General features: G+C 44.3%; 1 protein-coding gene across 1 annotated transcript; it reads left to right on the forward strand.

The window, feature by feature from the left end:
* The first annotated feature begins 1,092 nt into the window (after positions 1 to 1,092).
* LOC307117631 (E3 ubiquitin-protein ligase TRIM39-like) lies at positions 1,093 to 24,169 on the forward strand. The gene is made up of 7 exons (XM_079802601.1): positions 1,093 to 1,347; positions 4,501 to 5,051; positions 8,972 to 9,067; positions 9,195 to 9,449; positions 22,461 to 22,611; positions 22,994 to 23,020; positions 23,134 to 24,169. The coding sequence occupies exons 2-7, from the start codon at positions 4,503 to 4,505 to the stop codon at positions 23,670 to 23,672; spliced, it is 1,617 nt and encodes a 538-aa protein (XP_079658727.1). The 5' UTR covers positions 1,093 to 1,347; positions 4,501 to 4,502; the 3' UTR covers positions 23,673 to 24,169.
* Positions 24,170 to 26,926: the final 2,757 nt, after the last annotated feature.

Consider the following 26,926-nt stretch of genomic DNA (forward strand, 5'->3'; position numbering starts at 1 on the left):
GAGCCTCCTTGGTTATTGCTTGTAAAAGTGAGCATTATTAGGCCTCCTCTCACTATAGAGAGTCGTCCTGCTGAGGCCTATGCTCCCCTGAGCGAGGACCTTTGTCCTTATTACTCGGGCAGGGAGTATGCCAGGTTGTTTAGGCTCTCTGTGAGCCTCCTTGGCTACTGACCTTAGTGTGGAGTGTTGCTTGACCTTTCAGGCCACCATCTAAATATAAATCCATAGATCTAAATATAATGCTATAATCAACACTTTTCACGATTAGTTTACCTTGAGAGCTGTAATGGTAAAAAACAGGCTAAAGGTTTTAGAGGGAGTTCAAGAGAGATGTCAGCCAATCACAGCAGTGCCTGGGCATTTACGCTGAAGTCTCACAGCAGCCAATCACAGCAGTGGGCATTTACACTCAAGTATCATAGTGGCCAATCACAGTAGTGGGCGTCTACTGTGATTGGCCACTGTGATACTTGATACTTACACTGAAGTCTCACAGACACGCCCCTTCAAACAAAGCATTCAAATCAGAGGCTAAAATCAGGGCAGGAAAATTGACATTTACATTTATGCATTTGGCAGACGCTTTTATCCAAAGCGATTTATAGAGCCCTTATTACAGGGACAACCCCCCTGGAGCAACATGGAGTAAAGTGCCTTGCTCAAGGACACACTGGTGGTGACCGCTGGGATCGAACCAGCAACCTTCTGCGTATCAGTTCCATGGTTTAACCCACTGGACCACCATCTCACATTGAGTAATGTTAACATTAAGATTAACTGCCATGTTATGAAATATTAGACTTTTTAATATTTATTTGTTGCTACTTTTAAAATGGCTTAATAAATTTGTATTGTTTTACATTTGTACATTTGTGTTTAAAGTTTCTTTCATGTTTCATGATCCTCATGAAATCAAAATCTACCTTAGCAAACATTACAGGTATTAGGTTGAACAATTAATCCTTTCCGATGACGACTGTGGGACGGTTCTGGGTTTGAATATCCTTAACCACTCCCCTCCAACCGTTAGTCTGCTATGAGTGGGAGATGGAGGGTGGAGAAATAAAAATCAGTTGCAACTTCCGGTTCACTGGGAGTTTAATGTGTCGTTTCTATCAAGCTGCAGCTGTGATGACTCTATATTCGAAAAGTTTCTTACACTTTTTATATACTCTGTTTATATAACTGTTCCATATTTATGATTTTGGGCGTAACAATATGATATCGCTGCAGGTCAGTAAAGATTTGAGTGAAACTGAACAGATGAACAGGAAGCTTCATCAAACAACAGCATTTCTTTTCAGAAACTCTGAAATCAACGACCAGATCTGATATCTTCACTCACAGGTAAGTGATGGAAAATAAGAGCTAGTTCAGTAGTTTGGTAACATCAGATTGTTGGTCAAAGTAGCTAGGCCTACTGTGTCTTTATTTTATTTTATTTTGGCAGTTTGATTATTATAGATTTTAGAAACAGGAAGTACTTTTGACAGAATGAATGAATAAAAAATCAGCATGATGATTTTTCTAGTAAAAGTCCATTTAACAAAAATGACACCTGGTGTTTAGATGTTTATTTAGTGGGTTATTTGTGTGAAAATTTTCACTTTCAAAACCAATTACATTTGCTGTGGCTCCCAGAGACATAGTTTCTAAATTTCACATTTAGCCAGCAGTCTCAGACTGGAAGTTAGAAGCAGAGCTTATAGGCTCAGTGAGGTTAGATTTAGTGGTGGAGGCACTTCCTGTCATGGTGATGATACACAGGGCAACTTTTTTGAGCAATGTTGCTTGGCAATGTCACAAAGCAATGTTGCTTGGCCACTTTCCCATTGGGAATGGGCAACAAATTTCTATCTGGATACTTTAGATCGGTCATGGGCCCTGTGCCTTTCCGGGTTGCCCGTTGACGGCAACATTGCCTAGTAACATTGCTCAAAAAGTTGCCCTGTGTATCATCACCGTTAGAAACTGGGGCACGTTCAAAGCTCAAACCGGTGCGCAACATTTTGCTACGGTTTCCGGTTGAACGTCATGTTTCCTGGAAACGGTGTGCAATGGGTTTGAGATGCGTTTTCTCTCGTTTTTGTGGGTGTGTCAAATATGTCAGCCCAATCAGCAGCAACATGTACTGTATATAAATCATGCGGTATTAAAGAGACCACTCGCGCAATGGGTCCAAGTGAAGTTGTTTACAAATGTGTCGGCTGCACCTCGGTATACGCAACAATTGAAGATATTAGAAGACATGATTTTCGTAAGAGTTTTATGGTAAAAATATAGCATATCAACATGATGATGTACAACCCCAAATCAGAAAAAGTTGGGACAGTATGGAAAACGCAAAAAAAAAAAAAAAAGAAGTGATTTCTAAATTTACTTTGACTCGTATTTCATTGCAGACAATATGAACACAAAATATTTCATGTTTTGTCTGGTCAACTTCATGTCATTTGTAAATATGCATCCTTTCCTGTCATTCAGACCTGCAACACATTTCAAAAAAAGTTGGGACAGTAAAGCATTTACCACTTTGTAATGTTGCCAATCCTTTTCACAACACTTAAAAGACGTTTAGGGACTGAAGACACCAAGTGATGAAGTGTTTCAGGTGTAATTTTGTCCCATTCTTCCTGCAAACAAGTCTTAAGGTGGGCAACAGTACGGGGTCTTCGTTGTCGCATTTTGCGCTTCAAAATGCGCCACACATTCTCTATTTTCTACAGGTCGGGACTGCAGGCAGGCCAGTCAAGTACCCGTACCCTCTTCCTCCGCAGCCAGGACTTTGTAATGTGTGCAGAATGTGGTTTTGCATTGTCTTGTTGAAATATGCATGGACGTCCCTGGAAAAGATGTCTTCTTGAAGGCAGCATATTATGCTCCAAAATCTCTATGTACTTTTCAGCATTAATGGTGCCTTCACAGAAGTGCAAGTTACCTTTGCCAAGGGCACTGACACAACCCCATACATGACAGACCCTGGCTTTTGGACTTGTTGCTGGTAACAGTCTGGATGATCCTTTTCTTCTTTGGTCCGGAGCACACGGCGTCCATTCCTCCCAAAAAAATACCTGAAATACTGCTTCATCTGACCACAGTACACGTTTCCACTGTGTGATGGTCCATCCCAGATGCCTCCGAGCCCAGAGAAGTCGACGGCGCTTCTGGACACTGTTAACATAGGGCTTCCTTTTGGCACAGTACAGTTTTAACTGGCATTTGTGGATGTAACTACGTATTGTGGTACTTGACAAAGGTTTGCCAAAGTAGTCCTGAGCCCATGTGGTGATATCGCTTCTAGATGAATGACGATTCTTGATGCAGTGCCGCCTGAGGGATCGGAGATCACGGTTGTTCAGCTTAGGCTTGCGCCCTTGTCCTTTACGCACTGAAATTCCTCCAGATTCCTTGAATCTTTTAATTATGTTATGCACTGTTGAATGTGAAATATCCAAATCTCTTCCTATCTTTCTTTGAGGAACATTGTTTTTAAACATTTCAATAATTTTCTCACGTATTTGTTGGCAAACTGGCGATCCTCTGCCCATCTTTGCTCCTAAAGGATTAGACCTTTCTTGGATGCTGCTTTTGTACCAAATCATAATTACAATCACCTGTTGACATCACCTGTTTCAAATCACATCATTATTAAACCATTTTACCTCATTACTAGCCCTAAATTGCTCCTGTCCCAACTTTTTTTGAAATGTGTTGCAAATGACATGAAGTTGACCAGACAAAACATGAAATATTTTGTGTTCATATTGTCTGCAATGAAATAAAAGTCAAAGTAAATGTAGAAATCACTTCTTTTTTTTTTTTATTTGCGTTTTCCATACTGTCCCAACTTTTTCTGATTTGGGGTTGTAATTGTTTATATTTTTAGCTTCATTGCAAGGCAAGTTTATTTATATACCAAATTTCATACACAATGATACAGGCTTTACATAAAAATGAGAAAGAAAATACAAGGTATTAAAAAGTAAGAACTAGAAATAAAATGATTTAAATTAGAATTGATTACCAGGAGATAAAATTGTTAATAAAATGGGATTGGGATGTTCTCTTTAATTCTGGACGGCAAGGGCAGTGATTGCATGTATTTTGCAGTATTAAATAATTATTTATGTCGTTTTCATCAGGCTCCAAAAATTCTTCAAAAAGAACACAATGAATGGCCTTCTCAGCTGCAACTCCTGCGTCATCAGAACAGGGTGTTCAACGCAGCATCGTTTCCGTTTAAAAAAACATTTTGCATTTTGTCGGGGCTGAAGGCAGCCCTGCTGTCGCGTATGCCTGCTTAAGGCACGTATGGCTGCTTTGACTGCTTGACAGTGGTTCATAGTTTAGGTTGTTATAATAGTTTTTGAGTTTTAATAATTATTATATCATTTTTAACAATGCAACATACATTTTAGAACACAAACTAAATTACTCAGTGCACATTATGAAATCTCTTCAGCAGGGTTGATGATATATTGTCATTGCTTATCTTTTCAGCCATGGCGTCCTCCAGTGGTCCAGCATTAAATGAGGAGCTCCAGTGCTCCATCTGTCTGGTCACTGATCCAGTCACCACTCCATGTGGACACAACTTCTGCAGAACCTGCCTGAGCAAGTGCTGGACGGACACACAGACCTGCTTCTGTCCACTCTGTAAAGACAAATTCAGCAGAAGACCTGATCTCAAGATTAATACAACACTCAGAGAGGTTGCTCAACACTTTAAGGAGAAGCTCAATCTAGGAGAATCTGAGGTGTTCTGTGACGTCTGTGATGAAATAAAGCAGAAAGCTGTGAAGTCCTGCCTGACGTGTCCAAGCTCTTACTGTGAGACTCATCTGGAGCCTCATCTCAGAGTCCCACGTCTAAAGAAACACAAACTCATCAATGCTGTGGAAAATCTGGAGGATTATATATGCCAGAAACACGAGAGACCTCTGGAGCTGTTCTGCAGAGATGATCAGACGTGTGTGTGTCTGTCCTGCACTGAAGGAGAACACAGGACTCACAACACTGTTCCTATAGAGGAGGAGAGTCGAGAGAAGAAGGTAAAGAGTTAACAACTAAACACTTTAAAGGGATAGTTCACCCAAAAATGAAAATTAGCCCATCATTTACTCACCCCCAAGTCATCCTAGGTGTATATGACATTCTTCTTTCAGACGAATACAATTTCGTTATATTACAAAAGTCCAGGCTAATCCAAGCATTAGAACATTGATTCATAGTTGCTCTGTTTTTGAAGTCCATAAAAAGTGCATCTGTCCGTCAAATAAGTAAGAAAAATGTGTAAGAAAAATATTAATATTAATAACTTTATCAAGTAAACTTTCGACCAACCGCATTCCATGGAAAAGTGTTGAATGTTGAAAGTGAAACTCAAGATGCGTTCGTGATGTCATGACGAGCAGACCTGGTTGCGTTAGTCTTTCGATCGGCAGGGTAACTTTCAACAATTTTTCCATAAATTGAACAGGGAAGGCGGTCGGTCGAAATTTTACTTGATAGTTTTAAATATGGATATTTTTCTTACACAAACGCATCGATTCACTTCAGAAGGCCTTTATTAACACCCCAGAGCCACATGGAGCATGTTATTTGATGGGCAGATTTTTGGACTTTTTTGGACTTCATTAACAGAGCAACTATAATCATTGTTCTAATGCTTGGATTAGCTTGGACTTTTGTAATATAACTCAGATTTTATTCGTCTGAAAGAAGAATGTCATATACACCTAGGATGACTTGAGGGTGAGTAAATCATGGGCTAATTTTCATTTTTGGGTGAACTAACCCTTTAACCACTTTAACCAAACTACTTCTCTTTCGGGGGGATTTTAGGTAATTTATTTCTTAAATCTTATACAGTATATGTAAATTTCTCTTTTTCAGTATCATTTGTATAAACAAATACAGACATAGAGACAAAACCATAGAGCAAACAATCCAAATGTGAAAAAACGCAGGCAAACAAGGATTTCCAGGACAATGGGCAGAATAACAAGACAAAGACACAAGGGAAACCAGAATACAGGTGCTCAGAATAGAAGTGTAACACAAAACAAGACAACACAAAGTGAAAATGAAAACATGGCTTAAATGGGCAGGCTTTAACAAGGGTAATCACACACAACTGAACGCAATCACACAATCATGAGAACAGACAATGGATACTGGGAACTGAAGTTCATGAGGGAGGTGGAGCGGAGGCAGACCCGGGGGAGGGACGGAGGGCCAGGTCTGTGAATTGGAAGCAGGACTGGAGACTGAGGCGGATCGGAGAGCCAGCAGAGCAGGTGGTCGAGGCAGAGTTGGTGGGACTGAAGACCATCTCAGTGGAGCTGGAGACCACCACAGCAGAGCTGAAGACCACCATGAGCAACACAGCAGAGTAGACAGGGCTGGTGACGATCACGGCAGAGCTGAAGACCACCGCAGCAGAGCTGGAGACCACCAAGGCGTAGCTGGGGACTACCATAGTGGAGCAGATGGGGCTTGTGACCACCACTACAGATTAGCCAGAACTGGACCAAATAATCCAGAGAGAGGATAGGGTTGGCCTCTGGGGCCATGTTAAAACAGGCAGAAAATTCCCTGATGGCCTCCATGGCCATAAAAGTTCAGGCAGGGCATTCAGGAGTAATGTCTGTGACAAAGCAAGCAGAGTCTTTGAGCGCGATATCCTTGGCCGAGACTCAGGACCATAGAACATCCTGTCTGATGAGACAACACAGGACAGACAGACAGAGAGCTGTGGTCGTATCTAGGTGGGGAGTTCAGGAATGACCTCCGTGGTCATTGCTAGGCAGACAGGGGGATCACAGGTGACCATTGTGGTCATGACAGGACAGGCAGGCAGTTCACAGACAGACGGTGAAGCAGAGAGTTCATCAGGTGCCGCCGCTTCAGGAAAAACTGAAAAGGTGTACATGGCCCAGACACATAGAATGACACTGAGACTCAATACCACTGGATTTGGATGTAAGGACCACTGAGATCCCAGCTGCTCGCACTGACATCAACAGTAGGTCCGCCAAACTGGAAGCCAGTATGAAAAACCTAAAAAACATCTTTGTAGCTTCAGGTGTAGCGTCCATGACAGATGAAGACTTGTGGTGGCCATGATGTCTGGAGGCTTTGGAGTGGTGGCCATGATGGCTGGAGACTCTGGCGTGGCGGCCATGATGGCTGGAGACTCTGGAGTGGTGGCCATGATGGCTGGAGACTCTGGCGTGGTGGCCATGATGGCTGGAGACTCTGGAGTGGTGGCCATGATGACTGGAGACTCTGGAGTGGTGGCCATGGTGGCTGGAGACTCTGGCGTGGTGGCCATGATGGCTGGAGACTCTGGCGTGGCGGCCATGATGGCTGGGGACTCTGGCATGGTGGCCATGATGGCTGGAGACTCTGGAGTGGCGGCCATGATGGCTGGAGACTCTGGTGTGGCGGCCATGATGGCTAGAGACTCTGGTGTGGTGGCCTTGATAGCTGGAGACTCTGGAGTGGTGGCCATGATGACTGGAGACTCTGGTGTGGCGGCCATGATGACTGGAGACTTTGGCGTGGCGGCCATGATGGCTGGAGACTTTGGCGTGGCGGCAATGATGGCTGGAGACTCTGGCGTGGCGGCCATGATAGCTGGAGACTCTGGTGTGGCGGCCATGATGACTGGAGACTCTGGCGTGGCGGCCATGATGACTGGAGACTCTGGCGTGGCGGCCATGATGGCTGGAGGCTCTGGTGTGGCGGCCATGATGACTGGAGACTCTGGCATGGCGGCCATGATGACTGGAGACTCTGGCATGGTGGCCATGATGGCTGGAGACTCTGGAGTGGCGGCCATGATGACTGGAGACTCTGGCATGGCGGCCATGATGACTGGAGACTCTGGCGTGGCGGCCATGATGGCTGGAGGCTCTGGTGTGGCGGCCATGATGACTGGAGACTCTGGCATGGCGGCCATGATGACTGGAGACTCTGGCGTGGCGGCCATGATGACTGGAGACTCTGGCGTGGCGGCCATGATGACTGGAGACTCTGGCATGGCGGCCATGATGACTGGAGACTCTGGCGTGGCGGCCATGATGGCTGGAGGCTCTGGTGTGGCGGCCATGATGACTGGAGACTCTGGCATGGCGGCCATGATGGCTGGAGACTCTGGTGTGGTGGCCTTGATGGCTGGAGACTCTGGAGTGGTGGCCATGATGACTGGAGACTCTGGTGTGGCGGCCATGATGACTGGAGACTTTGGCGTGGCGGCCATGATGGCTGGAGACTCTGGCGTGGCGGCCATGATAGCTGGAGACTCTGGTGTGGCGGCCATGATGACTGGAGACTCTGGCGTGGCGGCCATGATGGCTGGAGACTCTGGCGTGGCGGCCATGATGGCTGGAGACTCTGGCGTGGCGGCCATGATGACTGGAGACTCTGGCATGGCGGCCATGACAGCTGAAGAATCTGGATTTGGGACCACCGGACTCGGAAGTGCTGTGATGTGATGTGATGGTCGTAACCGTAATTTAAAAGATGGCAACCCAATGTCAGGCTGGTTTTGAGCATCTGTTAGCTTAGTTTTTCCAGTGTGTTCCACACCGCTGGCTCTATTTGGATGGTGTCTGTGTTTTGGGCCATCAATGAGAGAGAGATAACTCTGATTTGCTGTTCAGTTTAGTGAATGTGTAAAACAAAAAAAAGCAAAACAGTGTGCAAAGAAGGGAGAACAGACAGAAGGCTGTTCTAATTTTACATCATTTTACCTGAGTGTTTTAAAAATAACACAAGCCGCGTGTGCTAGCTGATGGTCGGCTGTAGTCCTTTCAGTGTGTTCAAGAACAGATATTTTTCACTGACACAGGTGACACAAGGAGACAACACAGTCACCTTTCATCAGCACTAATTCTTATGACTAATACTAAAAGCCAAAAAAATTGAAGTCATTTGGTCTTTTAATAAGTTTTTTTGTATGTAGAATCATCTGGCTAAGAGGCATACGGATTTTCATCAGATGATCCAGGACAGAATGAAGAAGATTCAAGAGATCAGACACTCAGTAGAGCTGAGAAAGGTGAGCGGAAGTTAAAACATTGTAAAACTGAAAAAGCGTTATAACATTTCAATCAACCTTAATAAAGGTTCTCAGTTAAATGGATAGAACTTAATAGATTAATCTGCTAATGGATCTCATTCATCAGAGAAACACAGAGGAAGAAAAATTCTCCATTGTTGAGCTCTTCACTGATCTGATCTGCTCCATTGAGAGATGTCAGTCTGAGCAGCTTAAGATGATGGAGGAACAGCAGAAAGCAGCAGAGAAACAGGCTGACAATCTCATTAAAGAGCTGCAGCAGGAAATCACTGAGCTGAAGAGGAGAAACACTGAGCTGAAGAGGAGAAACACTGAGCTGGAGCAGCTCTCACACACTGACGATCATCTCCATGTCATACAGGTCAGTCAACATCTGTCTCATCAGTCATCATGTACAATATTACAGGACAAACACCTGATGAGCTGATTAACCTTTTTTCATTTGCACCAGTATTTTAGAAAATTGTACAAAAGAGACTGAAACAGTAACAAAGTTGTCTCAGGATGTGTCATACTACATTACTGTCACATGTCTAGTCTGTTTTGGTTGTGTTTGATTCTGCCACATGTTCCTTTGTTCTTCTAGCCATTTCTGTGTTTCCCTGATTACCCTCATTAGTTAATTTATCCCAGCTGTGTCTTGTTAATTATCTTGTTTCTGTTCACTATTTAAGTTCCTCTTGTTCATTCACTCCTGGTCTGGTCACAGTTATGCAATGTGTGTTTGTATCTACCTGTATTAAAAACTTCACCAGTAAACTTCCTTTGAGTAATATATTTGCCTGTCCTTGCCTTCCTGCCTGCGTGACGCTTAACAGATGACCAGACCCCAAAACGTTGCTGCAGCAGTGCAGATGCTCTGTTTAGAGCAAGGGACTCTTTCCCTCGAGGCTCACACCCGAGAGTTCATTGACCTGGCGTGCCTCACCAACTTTCCTAACCATTCGCTTTGCACCTTTTACTTAGCCAGCCTGAGTGAGGAGACTAGGGAGCGCCTACCCAGTGTGAGACCTCAAGGGGAGTTTGCAGAGTTTGTCGCGCGAGTACTGGTGAGCTGTGATTTCCCCTTACGCAATCAGCCTCGCCAAGAACAAGCTCACCAGTCCCACTGTGACTCCAGCAACACCAGAGCAAGAGGAGGACTGGCTTATAGACTTCTGGGGCCTCATTTATAAATGTTGCGTACGCACAAAAGAAGGCGTACGCCGCTCTCTACGCAATAATTGGTATTTATAAAAAGCAAACTTGACAGGAAAATGTGCGGTCCATCACGCAAGCTCTGACCCAGGCGTACGCACAAAAACGTGTGAAATGAGAAATGGCGACACCGTCGGCAGATGAAGAAACACGAGAAACTGTAGAACGTTGTGTAAAAGAAATGGCTATACTGCCTCTCATAAATAACATCACAAAGCAAGTCTTACAATTAACAGCCTACACGAACACCCGTTTGATCGATCTGCAGTGTAAAACAAACGAAAATTACAACAGAAATGCAAATTAACACATATTTGCAAAAAGAAAAGTGAAATATGTTCTGCAATAATATTGCCATGTTATGCAATTCATCCTCATAAATAATATGGTAAACAGAACGAAATAATGTAGCCTACAAAACTGATATTCTCGTCAATGTGTCCGTCTGGCGGAGCAGATATAGATGCAATTAGATAGACAGATAGATAATTAGGGAGATATATAGATAGATAGATAGATAGATTTGCACTGAACTATTTCCCATTTCCACGTAGATAATAGGGATAGGAATTAATAGGGATTCCCCAATAATTGCCGCCAGTCTCTCATCAAGAGGCTCAGCTCCGGTGTCCCCTCTCCCCCACCCGTGGCAGACACACTCTGGCGATGGAGCGCTAGACGCTTTTTTGCCTCGACTTTGATGTCCGACCATTTCTTTTTTATTTCGGCCATGGTCCGAGGTTGTGAGGCTACAGCATTTAGGCGTCTGCAACCTTTTGCCACTCAAGTGCCTTTTTGGCATTAGTAATGCCCACACTGTGCCCTCCAAACAAAATTGTTCTCCTCTTTTCCACCTCGCCAACGATAACTTCTACTTCACATTGAGTGAAGTTACGTTTTTTTGATTTCCTCTCTGTGTTTGCCATGATTTCGCAAATTATGAATATTAACTTGTGGGCGTTTCACAGACTATTTATGGGCAACTATGGGCGTGACATGAAGCCGCAAAAGCTGCGCTACATTTAGAATTGATTGTGATTTATTAAGGGAAAACTGCGTAGGATGTGCGTGCGCACGGTTTTATAAATCCGAATATTTCTGTGCGTACGCACGTCCTATGTTTCATCCGTACGCACTTCTGACGCAAATCCTACGCAAAGTTTTATAAATGAGGCCCCTGGGCCGAAGCTTCACCTGTCTCCAGTCCAAACCTCCACGAGCCCGCTCCAAGCCTCCTAGAACCAGCTCCAAGCCTCCTAGAACCAGCTCCAAGCCTCCTAGAGCCTGCTCCAAGCCTCCACGAGCCCGCTACAAGTCTCCAAGAACCCGCTCGAAGCCTCCATGAGCCCGCTCGAAGTCTCCATGAGCTGAAGTCTCCACAAGCCCGCTCGAAGTCTCCACGAGCCCACTCCAAGCCTCCACGAGCCCGCTCCAAGCCTCCACGAGCCCGCTCCAAGCCTCCTAGAACCTGCTCCAAGCCTCCTAGAGCCTGCTCCAAGCCTCCTAGAGCCTGCTCCAAGCCTCCACGAGCCTGCTACAAGTCTCCAAGAAACCCGCTCGAAGCCTCCATGAGCCCGCTCGAAGCCTCCATGAGCTGAAGTCTCCACAAGCCCGCTCGAAGTCTCCACGAGCCCGCTCCAAGCCTCCACGAGCCCGCTCCAAGCCTCCTAGAACCTGCTCCAAGCCTCCACGAGCCCGCTCCAAGCCTCCTAGAACCTGCTCCAAGCCTCCACGAGCCCGCTACAAGTCTCCAAGAAACCCGCTCCAAGCCTCCATGAGCTGAAGTCTCCACAAGCCCGCTCGAAGTCTCCACGAGCCCGCTCCAAGCCTCCACGAGCCCGCTCCAAGCCTCCATGAGCTCTCTCCAGCTCTCCATTACCCCTTTTCCACCAAGGCAGTGCTAGAGCTAGATCGGAGCCAGAGCCTAGTTTCAAATCGGTTCTTTGTGTTTCCACACCCAAAGCCCCAGCTCCGAGCCAGGAAAAGTGGTTCTTAAGTAGCACCAAAACATTGCTGGGCTAGAACAGGGCTAGAAGTAAGACCCGATTACGTCAGGCGCTGGGGGCGGAGTCAACAAGACCAACAAAAACTTGAGATCCGCCATTTTTGAAATAGCAGCTAATGGAGTTAACAGCTGCTGCTCTTTTGTAATCTCCGTCTATACAAATTACGGCGAACTGCATGAATGCGTTGGATTCGCTGTGTTTTCGTTGTGTTTTGATGCCGATGTAGGATCGTAAAGCAGTGTGAATCAATAGTAACGCAACGTTTGCATTGTTGATGGAAGGCTTGTTCGCAGCGGTGCTGTGCAGAGACCGATCACCGTATGATAACGAGTCCAGTGAGAGCACACGACTCCTTATGCTTTTGATTCACTCGTGCGGTTTTTTAATATATCATACGTGGATCGGTCTGCGCAGCGCCGATGCATCTCGAACAAGCCTGGTGTTTCCCGCTGCCCAGAGTTGCCAGGTTTTCACAACAAAACCCGCCCAATTGCAACTCAAAACAAGCTCACTCGCGTTTCAGGGGGGCTTCCCCGGTAAAAATCACATTTGGGGGTAAAATATGTGTTTTTCTGTCATGGTTGCCTACTAAAATTCGCATTCCCGGGGCTTAACATCACATAATTGGGGTCGCTTCAACCCGCGGACATGAAAAACAGCCCGCGGCAACAGTGATGAAGTAGCCCAATTCAGCGGCAAAACCAAAGACTTGGCAACACTGCCACTGCCTCGCTAGCGTTGCTGAGAAAGATGAGACGTATACAGTGACGTAAGACATGGCTCTGTTGTGGCTCTCAGCATGTGGAAAAGCAAATGGTTCTTAGAAGGCTCCTCAGTCGAACCAATAATGAACTGGGACTAGCTCTGGCTCGGAACTAGATCTAGCACTGCCTTGGTGGAAAAGGGGTACATGAGCCCGCTCCAGCCCGCAAGGCCACTCCCGCCCACAAGACTGTCCCATTGCACGAGACCTCCACTCCACCCCTGAATTCCAGGCTCCTGATCTGCCGTGGCCGCCCGAGGCTCCTGATCCGCCATGGCCGCTACCGCTCCTGATCCACCAAGGCTCCTGACCCGCCATGGCCACCCTGGAGACTCCCCAGCCAGTCAGGGCCCAGATACCTGCCACGGTCCTCCAGGACTTCAGGGTGCCCTGGTTTTTAAGTTAAGAAATGTAAAGTTTAAGTAAGAACAACTTGGATATATTTTTTTTAACCATACATTTTATTTGCTCTGAAATTGAAATATGTGAGTAAGCAAATTCATACATTTAGCCCAGTTTCGGATTAATTTAAGTTAGTCTAAATTAAAAGAAACGAGTTCATAAAACTCAAAACAATGAAACAACTCAGATTACTTTAAGAACTCAAAAGAAAAATTAAGTTTAAATACTCATAAAAGTTAATTTGTTTGAACTAATTTGTGTAATTTGAGTTGGCTCTACTCAAACCAATTAATTATTTTGAGCATTAGGGTTTACAGTTTACTGTGTAAAACATATTAACTTTAAATATAAATATCATATTTTCTCTCTCTCTCTCTCTCTCTCTCTCTCTCTCTCTCTCTCTCTCTCTCTCTTGCACTGCATGTTGGGAGTGTGTGAGTGTGTGTGAGGGTGAACACGGTGAGAGGCTAATTGATTTAATTTTTTCGGGGTTTATTTCCCCCCTTTTTTTCACTTTGAAGTGATGGATAAGTAAAGAAGTTATCTGGATTGGAAAGGTGAGGTTTTTTTTGGAAAGGTTTCCAAAAAAGGTTTTTTTTTTGTGTAAGTTATTGTGAATTTGACGGAGCCGAGATGGTGTCCCTCTCTGAGGGGGGTACAGCATCTCTCTCGCTCCGTCACGGCGTCAGGTGTATGGCAGAACCTGGCGTAACTGTGGAAGATGCATTGCTGGCGGCAGGGGAACAGATCGGATATGAGAACATTTGCTCAGCTTCCCGCATGAATAAGGCTGTGGTGATTTTCGTGAAAGAAGAGCAATTGGTTAATCGCGTGATAAGCACCGGTGTTGTGGTAAGTGGCGCTTATATTACCGTCTCACCGCTGGTTACACCAACTGCTAGGGTTACTATTTCAAATGTTCCGCCATTCATTAAGAATAGTGAAATTGAACGAGCTCTTGCAAGTTACGGAAAATAAAAATGATTTCTCTTGGATGCAAAAATGAGGCTTTGAAACATGTCTTATCGTTCAGAAGGCACGTTTTTATGTTTCTGAACGAACCAGACTTGAATGTTTCTTTCAGACTGTGGCATGAAGGAAAATTGTTTTTAGTATATGCGAGTACCGGAAATATGAAATGTTTTGAATGTGGAGACATTGGGCTTGTTTATGTCCATTAGGGTTGCATGTCCACATAAGGCTCAAAATGGCAAGAATACGGCGCAGGCTGCTGACGAGGTAGATCGTGATAATGGTTCAGATGTTGGTGAGGTACAACCTCGGGCCGCAGGTGAAGTGCAGGATAGTGGCGTTGCTGTGGGTGATGATATGAGGCCTAGTGATGTGCCTGCTGTTACTGTCAACCAAAACAGGAATACTGAGTGAATGATTACGGCTGATGAAAATATGGGTACAGTAGAAGTAAGTGGAGTAAGTGCAGAAACCGTGATTTGTGAGGTTGGTGGAAACGAAATTGAGCCACAACCCGAAACATCATTGGGCTTTGAAATTAGTAAAGATAATGAGAGGGTGGATGATGATTCTTGTTCAGATTTTTCTGAAATTGGTTCTCAATCATCTCAAGTTGTGGGAGATGTGTATACGTTGCAGGAAATAAACGAGTTCTTGGATGAAACTTTTGGAAAGGTAGTTGAGGTTAATGATTTTTTCCCAGATGTGGATAAATGTATTGCTTCTGTTACATTGCTACAGAGAACAGTCAGCTATGATGAGCTAAGTAAAAAGAAGAGATTTCGTTTGAAAAAAATCTTTACGAAATTACGTCAGGGAAAATCTCGTACTTTGAATAATTAAAGAAATGATTAAGCTGCACAAGGTGTCTTTCTTACTATGGTTTCCTTTTCTGTTTCTATCCCTTTTATCTTTTCATTTTTTTATGGAGTGTTTGAGGGTTGGCTCCTTAAATATGAATGGAGGTAGAGACAGGAAGAAATTGGCAGTGGTTTCAGAATTTTTTAACTTAAAACAGATTAATGTTGCCTTCTTACAGGAAACGCATACTGACCATAATAATGAAATAGAATGGGGTATGTGGTGGGGTGGAAAACTGGTTTTAAAGGGGCTATATGCGTTTTTCTGAAATTTAAACTCGCGACTGACACCTGTGGCCAAAAAACAGAACTGCTCTTATTTTCTGCTCGCTCTCGCAGCGGTGGTGACGTCACATCCGCAGACAGCGCGGGAAAAATCCGACCCGACAGAAAATAGGAAAAATAGGATACAGGCTTATAGGTGCACCCACTGTGAGCGGACAAGGTGTCAGTATGCTCATCAGGAGTTGTTTGAGTCATAAATGGTAAAATAAAAAGGCTATTGTTACGTTTATTTTGGGGGAAAAGTTGCATATAGCCCCTTTAAGTCATGGGTCAAATAATAGTGCTGGGGTTGCTATTCTTTTTTCAAAAACTATGAATGTTAATATTTTACATGTTGAGGAAATTGAGAAAGGGAGGATTTTATTAACAAAAATAGAGTATGGAGGTTTTGTGTTCGCTTTTGTCAATGTATATGCCCCGAATAATGGGTTAGAGAGGGTGAGGTTTTTTATGAAATTGAACGAATCTTTAAAAAAAATTGATGATGGTGTGTGTATTATTGTAGGGGGAGACTGGAACTGTACAACAGATTTTACTGTTGATAGAAATGGCGAAGAACCTCATCATCAATCTAGTTTAGTACTCTCCAAAATAATGAACAAAAATGGTTTGATAGATGTATGGAGAGTAAGGAATAAAATGGAAAGATGAATGGAAAATGAAAAAGAGTTCCTTTGAGAATCTTAGACAATGGTCGGAGGTGGGTAAAGCGCAAATAAGAGTTTTTTGCCAGAATTACACTTTGCATTCTTCATCACAAATTAAAAGAACAGTAAAAAGACTGGAAAGAGACATTGTACAGTTAGAAAAAGAACTCATGGATAATCCTGGCACTGTGCAGAAAGACCTTTTAAAAAAGAAGAGAACGGAACTTGGATCTTTCTTACAGGAGCGAACAAAGGGAGCCCTGATAAGAGCAAGGTTTTGCTCCATTAAAGATATGGATGCTCCTAGTTCCTATTTTTTTTAACTGTGTTCAACAGAAAAAGATGTTACATCTTCGGCGTGCGAACGGAACTATAACATATGATCCGGTGGAAATAAGAAAAATGGCAGTGGACTTTTATGCAACATTATATAGTAAAGAATTCTGTGACGCTAAAAGTACTGAGGAACTACTCCATGATTTACCAAAACTAGCAGATGAACAGAAAAAAATGCCGGACAATGAAATTACTTTCCAGGAACTCACAGAGGCAATGCAGCAGTTGTCCTCAGGTCGGTCTCCAGAAATAGATGGCTTGCCAGTTGAATTTTATAAACAATTTTGGAATGTAATTGGAGTGGATTTATATGAAGTTTTTTTTAAGTTGTTTTAAAGAAAAGTCACTTCCTTTAGGCTGTCGACGGGCAGTCCTATCATTGTTACCCAAGAAGGGGGATTTATGTTTATTGAAAAACTGGAGACCTGTATCGTTATTGTGTCTTGATTATAAGATACTGGCAAAATGTCTGGCGAATAGAATCAAACATTGTTTACAGTTTTTGATTGAGAAAGATCAAACGTATTGTGTCCCAGATAGATCCATTATAGATAATATTTTTGTGTTACGGGACTTAGTTGATTTTAGCCACCTTAATAATAGTAATCTTGGTATTTCACATTAGACCAAGAAAAAGCATTTGACAGGGTGGATCATGGGTATCTTTTTGATGTTTTAAAAAACTTTGGTTTTGGTGAAAACGTTTTGTAATATGTGAAATTGTTGTATTCCAATGTATTTACCTTGGTAAAGGCTGGAGGAGCTCTTAGTGCTCAAGTACCTATTGGCAGAGGGATCAGACAAGGCTGTCCATTATCTGGACAGCTATATAGCCTAATGATTGAACCTCTCTTACATAGACTTAAAAAAGATTTAAAAGGTGTATCATTTCAAAATGGAAGTGAAAGTGTAAAGCTGGTTTTATCCGCCTATGCAGATGATATTACAGTGTTTATCACAAGGCGAGAGGATATTAGAAGTTTAAATGAGAACATTAAGCTTTATGAAAAAGCCTCTTCTGCCAAGGTAAATTGGGAAAAAAGTGAAGGTTATATTATGGGTCGGTGGGATGAGGCAGGATATCCAACACTTCCAGGTGGTTTGAGATGGGGAAGGGAGGGTCTAAAGGTTTTAGGTGTTTTCATAGGCAATGCACAATATCAGATGAAGAATTGGGAGGGTATGCTGGATAAGGTGCAGGCCCGATTGTCTAAGTGGGAACCGCTATTACCACAGTTGTCTTATAGAGGGAGAGTTCTGGTCACTAACAACTTGGCAGCTTCTACACTGTGGCACAGGTGTATAGTCATGGATCCACCTGAGGACATTATATGCGGAAAACAGAGGAAATTGGTTAATTTCTTCTGGAGTGGTGAGCACTGGGTCCGGGCATCAGTGATTTATTTGCCTGTTTGCGAAGGAGGACATGGCTTGGTGGATGTTAAGAGTCGTATCTACGCATTCAGATTACAAGCAGCAAAAAGATTCCTTTATCATAATTACTTACTATGGACTCAAACAGCATGTGCCATCTTGAAGAGGGCAGGTGGGCTTGGACTTAAAACACTTAAACACTTAACACTAAAACAAGATAAACACTTGTTTTTAATGAGATTGGAAGATATGAACTTGTCTGAAATTACACCTTTTTATCGGACAATGTTTCATGTGTGGAGGAATGTTTTAAAGGTGGACAGAGACAAGAGCAGTTGTACTTACTGGGTGCCTGAGGAACCCATCCATCCATCTTCTTCCGCTTATCCGGGGCCGGGTCGCGGGGGCAGCAGTCTAAGCAGAGATGCCCAGACTTCCCTCTCCCTAGACACTTCCTCTAGCTCTTCCGGGGGGACACCGAGGCGTTCCAAGGCCAGCCGGGAGACATAGTCCCTCCAGCGTGTCCTTGGTCTTCCCCGGGGCCTCCTCCCGGTTGGACATGCCCGAAACACCTTCCCGGGAAGGCGTTCAGGAGGCATCCGGAACAGATGCCCGAGCCACCTCAGCTGTCCCCTCTCGATGTGGAGGAGCAGCGGCTCTACTCCGAGTTCCTCCCGAGTGACTGAGCTTCTCACCCTATCTCTAAGGGAGCGCCCAGCCACCCTGCAGAGAAAGCTCATTTCGGCCGCCTGTATCCGGGATCTTGTCCTTTCGGTCATGACCCAAAGCTCATGACCATAGGTGAGAGTAGGAACGTAGATTGACCGGTAAATCGAGAGCTTCGCCTTACGGCTTAGCTCTTTCTTCACCACGACAGACCGGTACATCGACCGCATTACTGCAGAAGCTGCACCGATCCGTCTGTCAATCTCCCGTTCCATCCTCCCCTCACTCGTGAACAAGACCCCTAGATACTTGAACTCCTCCACTTGGGGCAGGAACTCTCCACCAACCTGAAGTGGGCAAGCCACCCTTTTCCGACTGAGGACCATGGCCTCGGATTTGGAGGTGCTGATCCCCATCCCAGCCGCTTCACACTCGGCTGCAAACCGTCCCAGTGCATGCTGAAGGTCCTGGTTAGAAGGGGCCAACACGACAACGTCATCCGCAAAGAGCAGAGACGAAACCGTGTGGTCCCCAAACCTGACACCCTCCGGCCCTTGGCTGCGCCTAGAAATTCTGTCCATAAAAATTATGAACAGAACCGGCGACAAAGGGCAGCCCTGCCGGAGTCCAACATGCACCGGGAACAAGTCTGACTTACTGCCGGCAATGCGGACCAAACTCCTGCTTCGGTCATACAGGGACCGGACAGCCCTCAGCAAAGGACCCCGGACCCCATATTCCCCCAGCACCCTCCACAGGACACCGCGAGGGACACAGTCGAATGCCTTCTCCAAATCCACAAAACAAATGTGGACTGGTTGGGCAAACTCCCATGAACCCTCCAGCACCCTGTAGAGGGTATAGAGCTGGTTCAGTGTTCCATGACCAGGACGAAAACCACACTGTTCCTCCTGAATCCGAGGTTCCACTATCGGCCGAATTCTCCTCTCCAGTACCCTGGCATAGACTTTCCCGGGGAGGCTGAGAAGTGTGATCCCCCTATAGTTGGAACACACCCTCCGGTCCCCCTTCTTAAAAAGAGGGACCACCACCCCGGTTTGCGATCCCAGAGGCACTGTCCCCGACCGCCACGCGATGCTGCAGAGGCGTGTCAGCCAAGACAGCCCCACAACATCCAGAGACTTGAGGTACTCAGGGCGGATCTCATCCACCCCCGGTGCCTTGCCACCGAGGAGTTTCTTGACCACCTCGGTGACTTCAGCTTGGGTGATGGACGAGTCCTCCTCTGAGCCCCCAGCCTCTGCTTCCTCAATGGAAGACGTGACGGCGGGATTGAGGAGATCCTCAAAGTATTCCTTCCACCGTCCGACAACATCCCCAGTCGAGGTCAACAGCCGCCCATCGCCACTGTAAACAGCGTTGGTAGGGCACTGCTTCCCCCTCCTGAGGCGCCGGACGGTTTGCCAGAATCTCTTCGAGGCCAGCCGATAGTCCTTTTCCATGGCCTCACCGAACTCCTCCCAGGCCCGAGTTTTTGCCTCCACAACCACCCGGGCTGCAGTCCGTTTAGTAGCCTGCCGGTACCTGTCAGCTGCCTCAGGAGTCCCACAAGCCAGCCAGGCCCGCTAGGACTCCTTCTTCAGCTTGACGGCATCCCTTACTTCCGGTGTCCACCACCGGGTTCGGGGATTGCCGCCTCGACAGGCACCGGAGACCTTGCGTCCACAGCTCCGAGCAGCCGCTTTGACAATGGAGGTGGAGAACATGGTCCACTCGGACTCAATATCTCCAGCCTCCCTCGGGATCCGGTCGAAGTTCTGCCGGAGGCAGGAGTTGAAGATCTCTCTGACAGGAGACTCGGCCAAACGTTCCCAGCAGATCCTCACAGTACGTTTGGGTCTACCGAGTCTATCCAGCTTCCTCCCCCGCCATCGGATCCAACTCACCACCAGGTGGTGATCAGTTGACAGCTCCGCCCCTCTCTTCACCCGAGTGTCCAAGACATACGGCCGCAGGTCAGATGAAACGACCACAAAGTCGATCATTGACCTACGACCTAGGGTGTCCTGGTGCCATGTGCACTGATGGACACCCTTATGCTTGAACATGGTGTTCGTTATGGACAAACTGTAACTAGCACAGAAGTCCAATAACTGAACACCACTCGGGTTCAGATCAGGGGGGCCGTTCCTCCCAATCACGCCCCTCCAGGTTTCACTGTCATTGCCCACGTGGGCGTTGAAGTCCCCCAGTAGAACGACGGAGTCCCCAGTCGGAGCACTCTCCAGCACCCCTCCCAGGGACACCAAGAAGGCCGGGTACTCTGCACTTATGTTTGGCCCGTAGGCACACACAACAGTGAGAGACCTATCCCCGAGCCGAAGCCGCAGGGAAACGACCCTCTCGTTCACCGGGGTAAACTCCAACACATGGCGGCAGAGCTGGGGGGCTATAAGCAAACCCACACCAGCCCGCCGCCTCTCACCATGGGCAACTCCAGAGTGGTGAAGAGTCCATCCCCTCTCGAGGAGTGTGGTTCCAGAGCCCAAGCCGTGCGTGGAGGTGATTCCGACTATCTCTAGTCGGAACCTCTCAACCTCACGCACAATCTCAGGCTCTTTCCCCGCCAGCGAGGTGACATTCCATGTCCCAAGAGCCAGTTTCCGTGTCCAGGGATCGGGTCGTCTAGGCCCCCGCCTTCGACTGTTGCCCGATTCGCTTTGCACCGGCCCTTTACGGTCTGAGGAACCGTTGTTTTTTAATAACATGATCAAGACAAGACTTTTGTCCTCAGTGAGTGTGCGAGCATGTCTGCTCAGGAATGGTGTCGTGAAGCTCGGTCACCTAATGGATAAAGATGGATGGAAATCTGTGGAAACTATTAAGGAAGTGACTGGTTTACGATCACAGAGACTTGCATCAAAACTGATAGAGGAAATTTCTCTGGTAATACAAAACACTTATGGAGAAAGTATAGCAAGAGGACAAATGTCAAACCAAAGTGACAGAAAAGAATTTCCAAAGATCGGGATTTCAGCCCTAATCTGTGACGAGAATGAAGGGGAAGTTGCTGACTCAATCCTGAGTTTCCGGACTCCTCAACTGGAGTATCTGGATTGTGCTTCAAAGAAGGCCCTTTACCACACAACAGTCAAGGTGATGCATCAGAAGTCACTCAAGAGACAAAAAGCATCAAGATGGCTAAGTTTGTTGGGATCAGATTTCCTTGTAAGAGACAGGTGGAGGACCCTGTATAAACTCCCTGTAGAGAAGCGTACTGCTGATCTGCAGTGGAGGATTATTCACGGGGCCATAGCTACGGACAGGCATGTGGCACACCTGAATCCAGCAGTGGGTGGGCATTGCAGGTTTTGTGGTGAGGGAGAAGATTTAGAGCATCTGTTTTTAAAATGTATTAGACTAAATCATTTGTTTGAATTACTCACAATTTGGTTTCAGGGTTTTATAGAAGAATTTTCAGACAAAATATTTATAGGAGGATTGAAATATAGATTTTTATCAAGGAAGAAAATAGTTTTATTGAATTATTTAATGGGAACAGCAAAATTGGCCATATGGATAACAAGGAAAAATAAAGGCCTAGGGTTGGCAGCAACTGATCCTAAAGTAATGTTTATGATCTGGTGGCAGCAAGATTAAGAACAGAATTTGCATATTACAGCCTTACAAATAATGTACCTGTTTTTTGTGAAATGTGGTGTATTTATGATGTTCTTTGTGTTGTACATGAAGATCAATTGGTCTTAGGTTTTTAAAGGGAGTGTTTTTATTTATTTTTATTTTTGTTTTTTTTAATTGTCTTTCAATTATTTTGGGGTATGATTTTTGAATTGTGAATGTGAAAATGTTAAAAAATCTCTCTCTCTCCCTCCCTCGCTGTAGATGTACTCATCCCTGTACAGTCGTCCACACACCAAGAACTGGACTGAGATCAGGATTGACTCTGGTGTGTCTAATGTGAACTCTCTGATTAGAGCTCTGACTGAACTGAAGAAAACTCAAGAGACACTAAAGGAAAAACTCAGTAAAACTGGTATGTGAATATCAAATACAGTAGACCCACGTAGGAGGGGACGTTCTCACAACCATGTGTAATGTTATCAAATACAGTAGATTTTTGTAGATGAATTTTTTTTTTTTCAAGGAATATTATGAGTTGATCCAATTTCATCTCACTTTGTAAAGGATCACACTGTTTCAAAAGTGTAATCAACAACTAACAGCTTCACATTCTCTTAAATCCTGAATGTTTGTCCCATAGACCTCCACTGTAAGTATATTTACTGTGAACACATTCTGCATTGTTTCACAAACTGAGGGATGAGCAACATTTACACACCACTGATGCTGTAGAGAAACTCACTGAAATTATTCCTATAAATAATTCATCATTATATTGTCATCTGTGTCCACAGAGTTGAAGTGTGTGCAGAAGTTTGCAGGTACAGTGTGACTGACACAATACACTCACAAAACTGTTTATAGTCTGTATTATATACTGTACATCTGAACATGTGTGTTCTGAAGTTGATTGATAATGTCTGATCTCTCTCAGTGGATGTGACTCTGGATCCTGATACAGCGAATCCAGATCTCATCCTGTCTGATGATGGAAAACAAGTCAGTGATGGAGGCATTATGCAGGATGTCCCAGAAAACCCAAAGAGATTTGATAAGGTTTCTTGTGTTCTGGCAAAGCAGGGATTCAGTTCAGGGAGATTTTATTATGAGGTGCAGGTGAAGGGAAAGACTGGGTGGGGTTTAGGAGTGGCCAGAGAATCCATTAACAGGAAGGGGGCGATTACAGCGAGTCCTGAGGGTGGACTCTGGGCTGTGATTCTGAGGAATGAGAATGAATATAAAGCTTGTGATGATCCATCTGTCTCTTTATCTCTGAGAGAGAAACCTGAGAAGGTGGGTGTGTTTGTGGATTATGAGGAGGGTCTGGTCTCTTTTTATGACGTGGAGTCCAGATCTCATATCTACTCTTTCACTGGTCAGACTTTCACTGACAAACTCTATCCAGTGTTTAACCCACACACTAATGATGAAGGTAAAAACTTAAACCCTCTGATCATCACACCTGTCAGATGAAACAAAATAATCAAATCTGAAAATATTTCTGTTTTTAGATAAAAAACACAATCAAGAAGTTTTTGCTTACAATATATGCAACAACAAAAAAATAGCAGGCTCTCAAAAAACAAAACATCAACTATAATTAAATATTTGAGAGTTTTTGTTATGTTGTGTGAAATACATTTGAATGGCCAGTCAATATTTTCTAATCAACACAAAGATTTGTTTGCTGTTAACTTTCATTAATACTTTGCTTTTGCTTTTCAAATCTACTGACATTTAACATAATATGATTTAATATTATATTGTGAAATTCTACATAATATGCTACATTTCCAAACTTTCCAGAGTGTTTCTACATGTTACTTTGTAAGGAAATCTCTGAAGTCATTTTCTCTCTCATCTCCAGCTGTTAACTCTGAATGTCTTGTGAAATATTGTGATTTTTGGTTTATACTGTAATAACTGCAGAATCTCAATAAAGACATAATTTCTGATATTACCTGTAATCTAAACAGATTGATAATTGTTGCTTCATAAACTTTAGAACAGACAGACGGGATATGAAAAAATCATGGAGGATCTTTATTGTTGACTAGAACCGGTTTCATATGACAGAAATGAAAGCTCTAGCATAAGTTCTGCTGGGAAAACTCAATTACTACGTCACTTATTGCCTTCATTCTAACCCAATTATATTCTCATGCTCACTGTATGAAAGCCCGGTACTTAAACATGTTTGAGTTCGCAGATACTGAAGCGACGATTACGCAGATCTGAAGCGACGATTACGCAGATCTGAAGCGACGATTACGCAGATCTGAAGCGACGATTACGCAGATCTGAAGTGACGATTCAGTTAACGATCCAGACGTTCCGTAGCGGTCGATCGCTGGTCCTATTATAAAGTTAATAATATGCACACAGTGGTGTTCTAAGTCCATGTCAGCCTGTTTACCGGGCTGTCACGGCAACAGACACGAGTGCCTTCACTAACGAGAGCAATCTCGCGTTCAGATTCAGATCAATCACTTTCACGGAGGACTATTGGGCATGTTATCAAAGACACGGCTGTGATCTTCATCACCATTCTGGCGTCATCCCTACATCAGCATTCATCACAGTGATATATGATTATGCATTCCGATGCCGATTGGGTGTAGTATTTTACTCTTTCTCAATTTTGTCGCAAGCATGTCTGTACAGTGCAGACACAAGCATCATATGAGATGCGCACAGGTGTCTGCCGGTCTGCTTGTGCAACGTGATCGCTCGTTGCGGCTTGCTTGTTTCACGAGTTCACACGTACATCAAATTAAATGGAGTAAAGATTATGCGTATTTGGCGTGCTGTCCGGGGGAGGGCTCCGGGCTCGGAATTTGGCCCGAACCCAGAGTATCCCCCCCATGATGAAGATAGTCTAGAACTAGACTGTATTTTATTATGGATTGTGTTGACGTCTAATGAGTTTATTAAATCAAAGTGTAGCAACAATGACCCAATTCAATCAGATTTTGGCCGAATGCATACGTCACCGGATGAGGCTTTTACACACCAACTCGTGACTCTCCTAATCAAATCAGACATAGACAATGGGGTGTGTGTGTAAGAGATATCGAAGTTAATGAACAACCACTATGTCTGCCAGATTGTCTGAGTCTAAAGAATGGAGCATCGAATTGTACCGCCTAAAGGCATTCACATGACTTTACTCCGCAAACACACATACACGGAGAGCGCTGAAAGAAGACAATTCTTGCACACACACGTGTTACTTGAAATATGGGGACTAAAAGAACTGTCTTAATAATGTTCAAATATATATTCCGTTGATTTCATGTCTTTATACAATGTATTAGAATAACTAGGATGTTTACTGTTGCCAATCAAAACCTGTATGCCAGTAACTGTGATAATCTTGTATATCTGGACGCGCAAATCGCAGAATGACCGTTCTTAGTATCTCTGTTATCGCAAAATTATGACTAGGCCAAATTTGGTTCAAAAATCAGATTTTGATGCATAATTTCAGAAATACCAGCTTTCTAAAGAAAAAGAGGCTTAGAATTTCCACCCTATTGATTAACTCAGAGGAGGGGGGTTCCGAGAACAATGAAACACGCGCACTCTCTCTCTCCACGGATGTGATTGGATCTCTCCATAAGTCGGGCTCGGCCACTTCATCTATAAAGAACAGAAGTTTATCATTAACTGCGCTCCGCCACTACGAGGAAAAGACGACCCTGGCCTTCACCCCCTCCCCTTGAGAGAAGGATTCCTTTGGCACCAAGCCAAGAGAGAGAGAGACCGGCAAACTTCTGGAGCAACTTTCCTGAACTTCACAGCTATTCTCCCGGACACTCACCTCCGTAGCGAACTTCCACGACGATTCGAACTCAGACACGTACACGAGAGAGCCTAATGCAAGTATTATATTTCACCTTAAACTGCTTGTACGAGGTTGTCTTAAATTAATCCTGATTCACGAAATCATAAATGTCTGAAGGGATGTGGTGAACTGTCTCTCTCTCTCTCTCTCTCTCTCTCTCTCTCTCTCTCTCTCTCTCTCTCTCTCTCTCCCTCGTTGATTCTCTCTTTCCATTATTCTCTTCCCTTTGATTTTATTCGTTAAATTAGATTTTTCCTTGTTTGTACCATATCGTTTGTTTCTCCTATATATATGCATATTTACCCCCGTGTGATTCGTAGCTTTGTATTCTATAGTGTTTTATTAAAACCCAATAAGTGCATTAAATTGAATCCTTATTGTTTTGCTCACAAATCTCGAAGTCACTGAAGCGTAAGATCTAAGCTACCCATTTAAGCTTGATTTTCATGTATTACTACTTCAGTAGTACAAATTGTGCAAACATAAGAGATATTATTTGTCCTGATCAAACAGATCAATGTTTCTTAAGGTTTGTAAGATTGATAATTGATGAAGAAATCAATTTGGATAAAGGTTACTTTTAAATGATTAAAGGTTCCGTTATACGTACATTTTTGTCTGTACAACAAGCAAATCATATTCATAGACTCATGAATATTCATACCATTTGAATTAATTATTCCCCAAGACTTGTTACAAAAGTGAGGAGATGGGGTGGTGGAGGGATGCTAAAAATAAAAACGGTCAACGAAAGAAGGTAAATATGCTGTATATATACACACACCTCTTATCGTTGATTAAATCGATTGGCTTGATATGCTCCACATGTGTTTAATTAGGTTTAATTATCTGAGGGTGCTCCACTTGGGTTTGATTAGGT

Source organism: Gobio gobio (assembly GCF_949357685.1).
Source record: "Gobio gobio genome assembly, chromosome: 21".
Classification (NCBI taxonomy): domain Eukaryota; kingdom Metazoa; phylum Chordata; class Actinopteri; order Cypriniformes; family Gobionidae; genus Gobio; species Gobio gobio.

Bases quoted from the DNA above. Each gene is read 5' to 3' on its own strand.
- LOC307117631 (XM_079802601.1), top strand. From the start codon at position 4,503: ATGGCGTCCTCCAGTGGTCCAGCATTAAATGAGGAGCTCCAGTGCTCC. The intron at 5,052-8,971 runs GTAAAGAGTTAA...TTTTGTATGTAG, and splicing joins AGGAGAGTCGAGAGAAGAAG to AATCATCTGGCTAAGAGGCA. The intron at 9,450-22,460 runs GTCAGTCAACAT...CCCTCGCTGTAG, and splicing joins ATCATCTCCATGTCATACAG to ATGTACTCATCCCTGTACAG.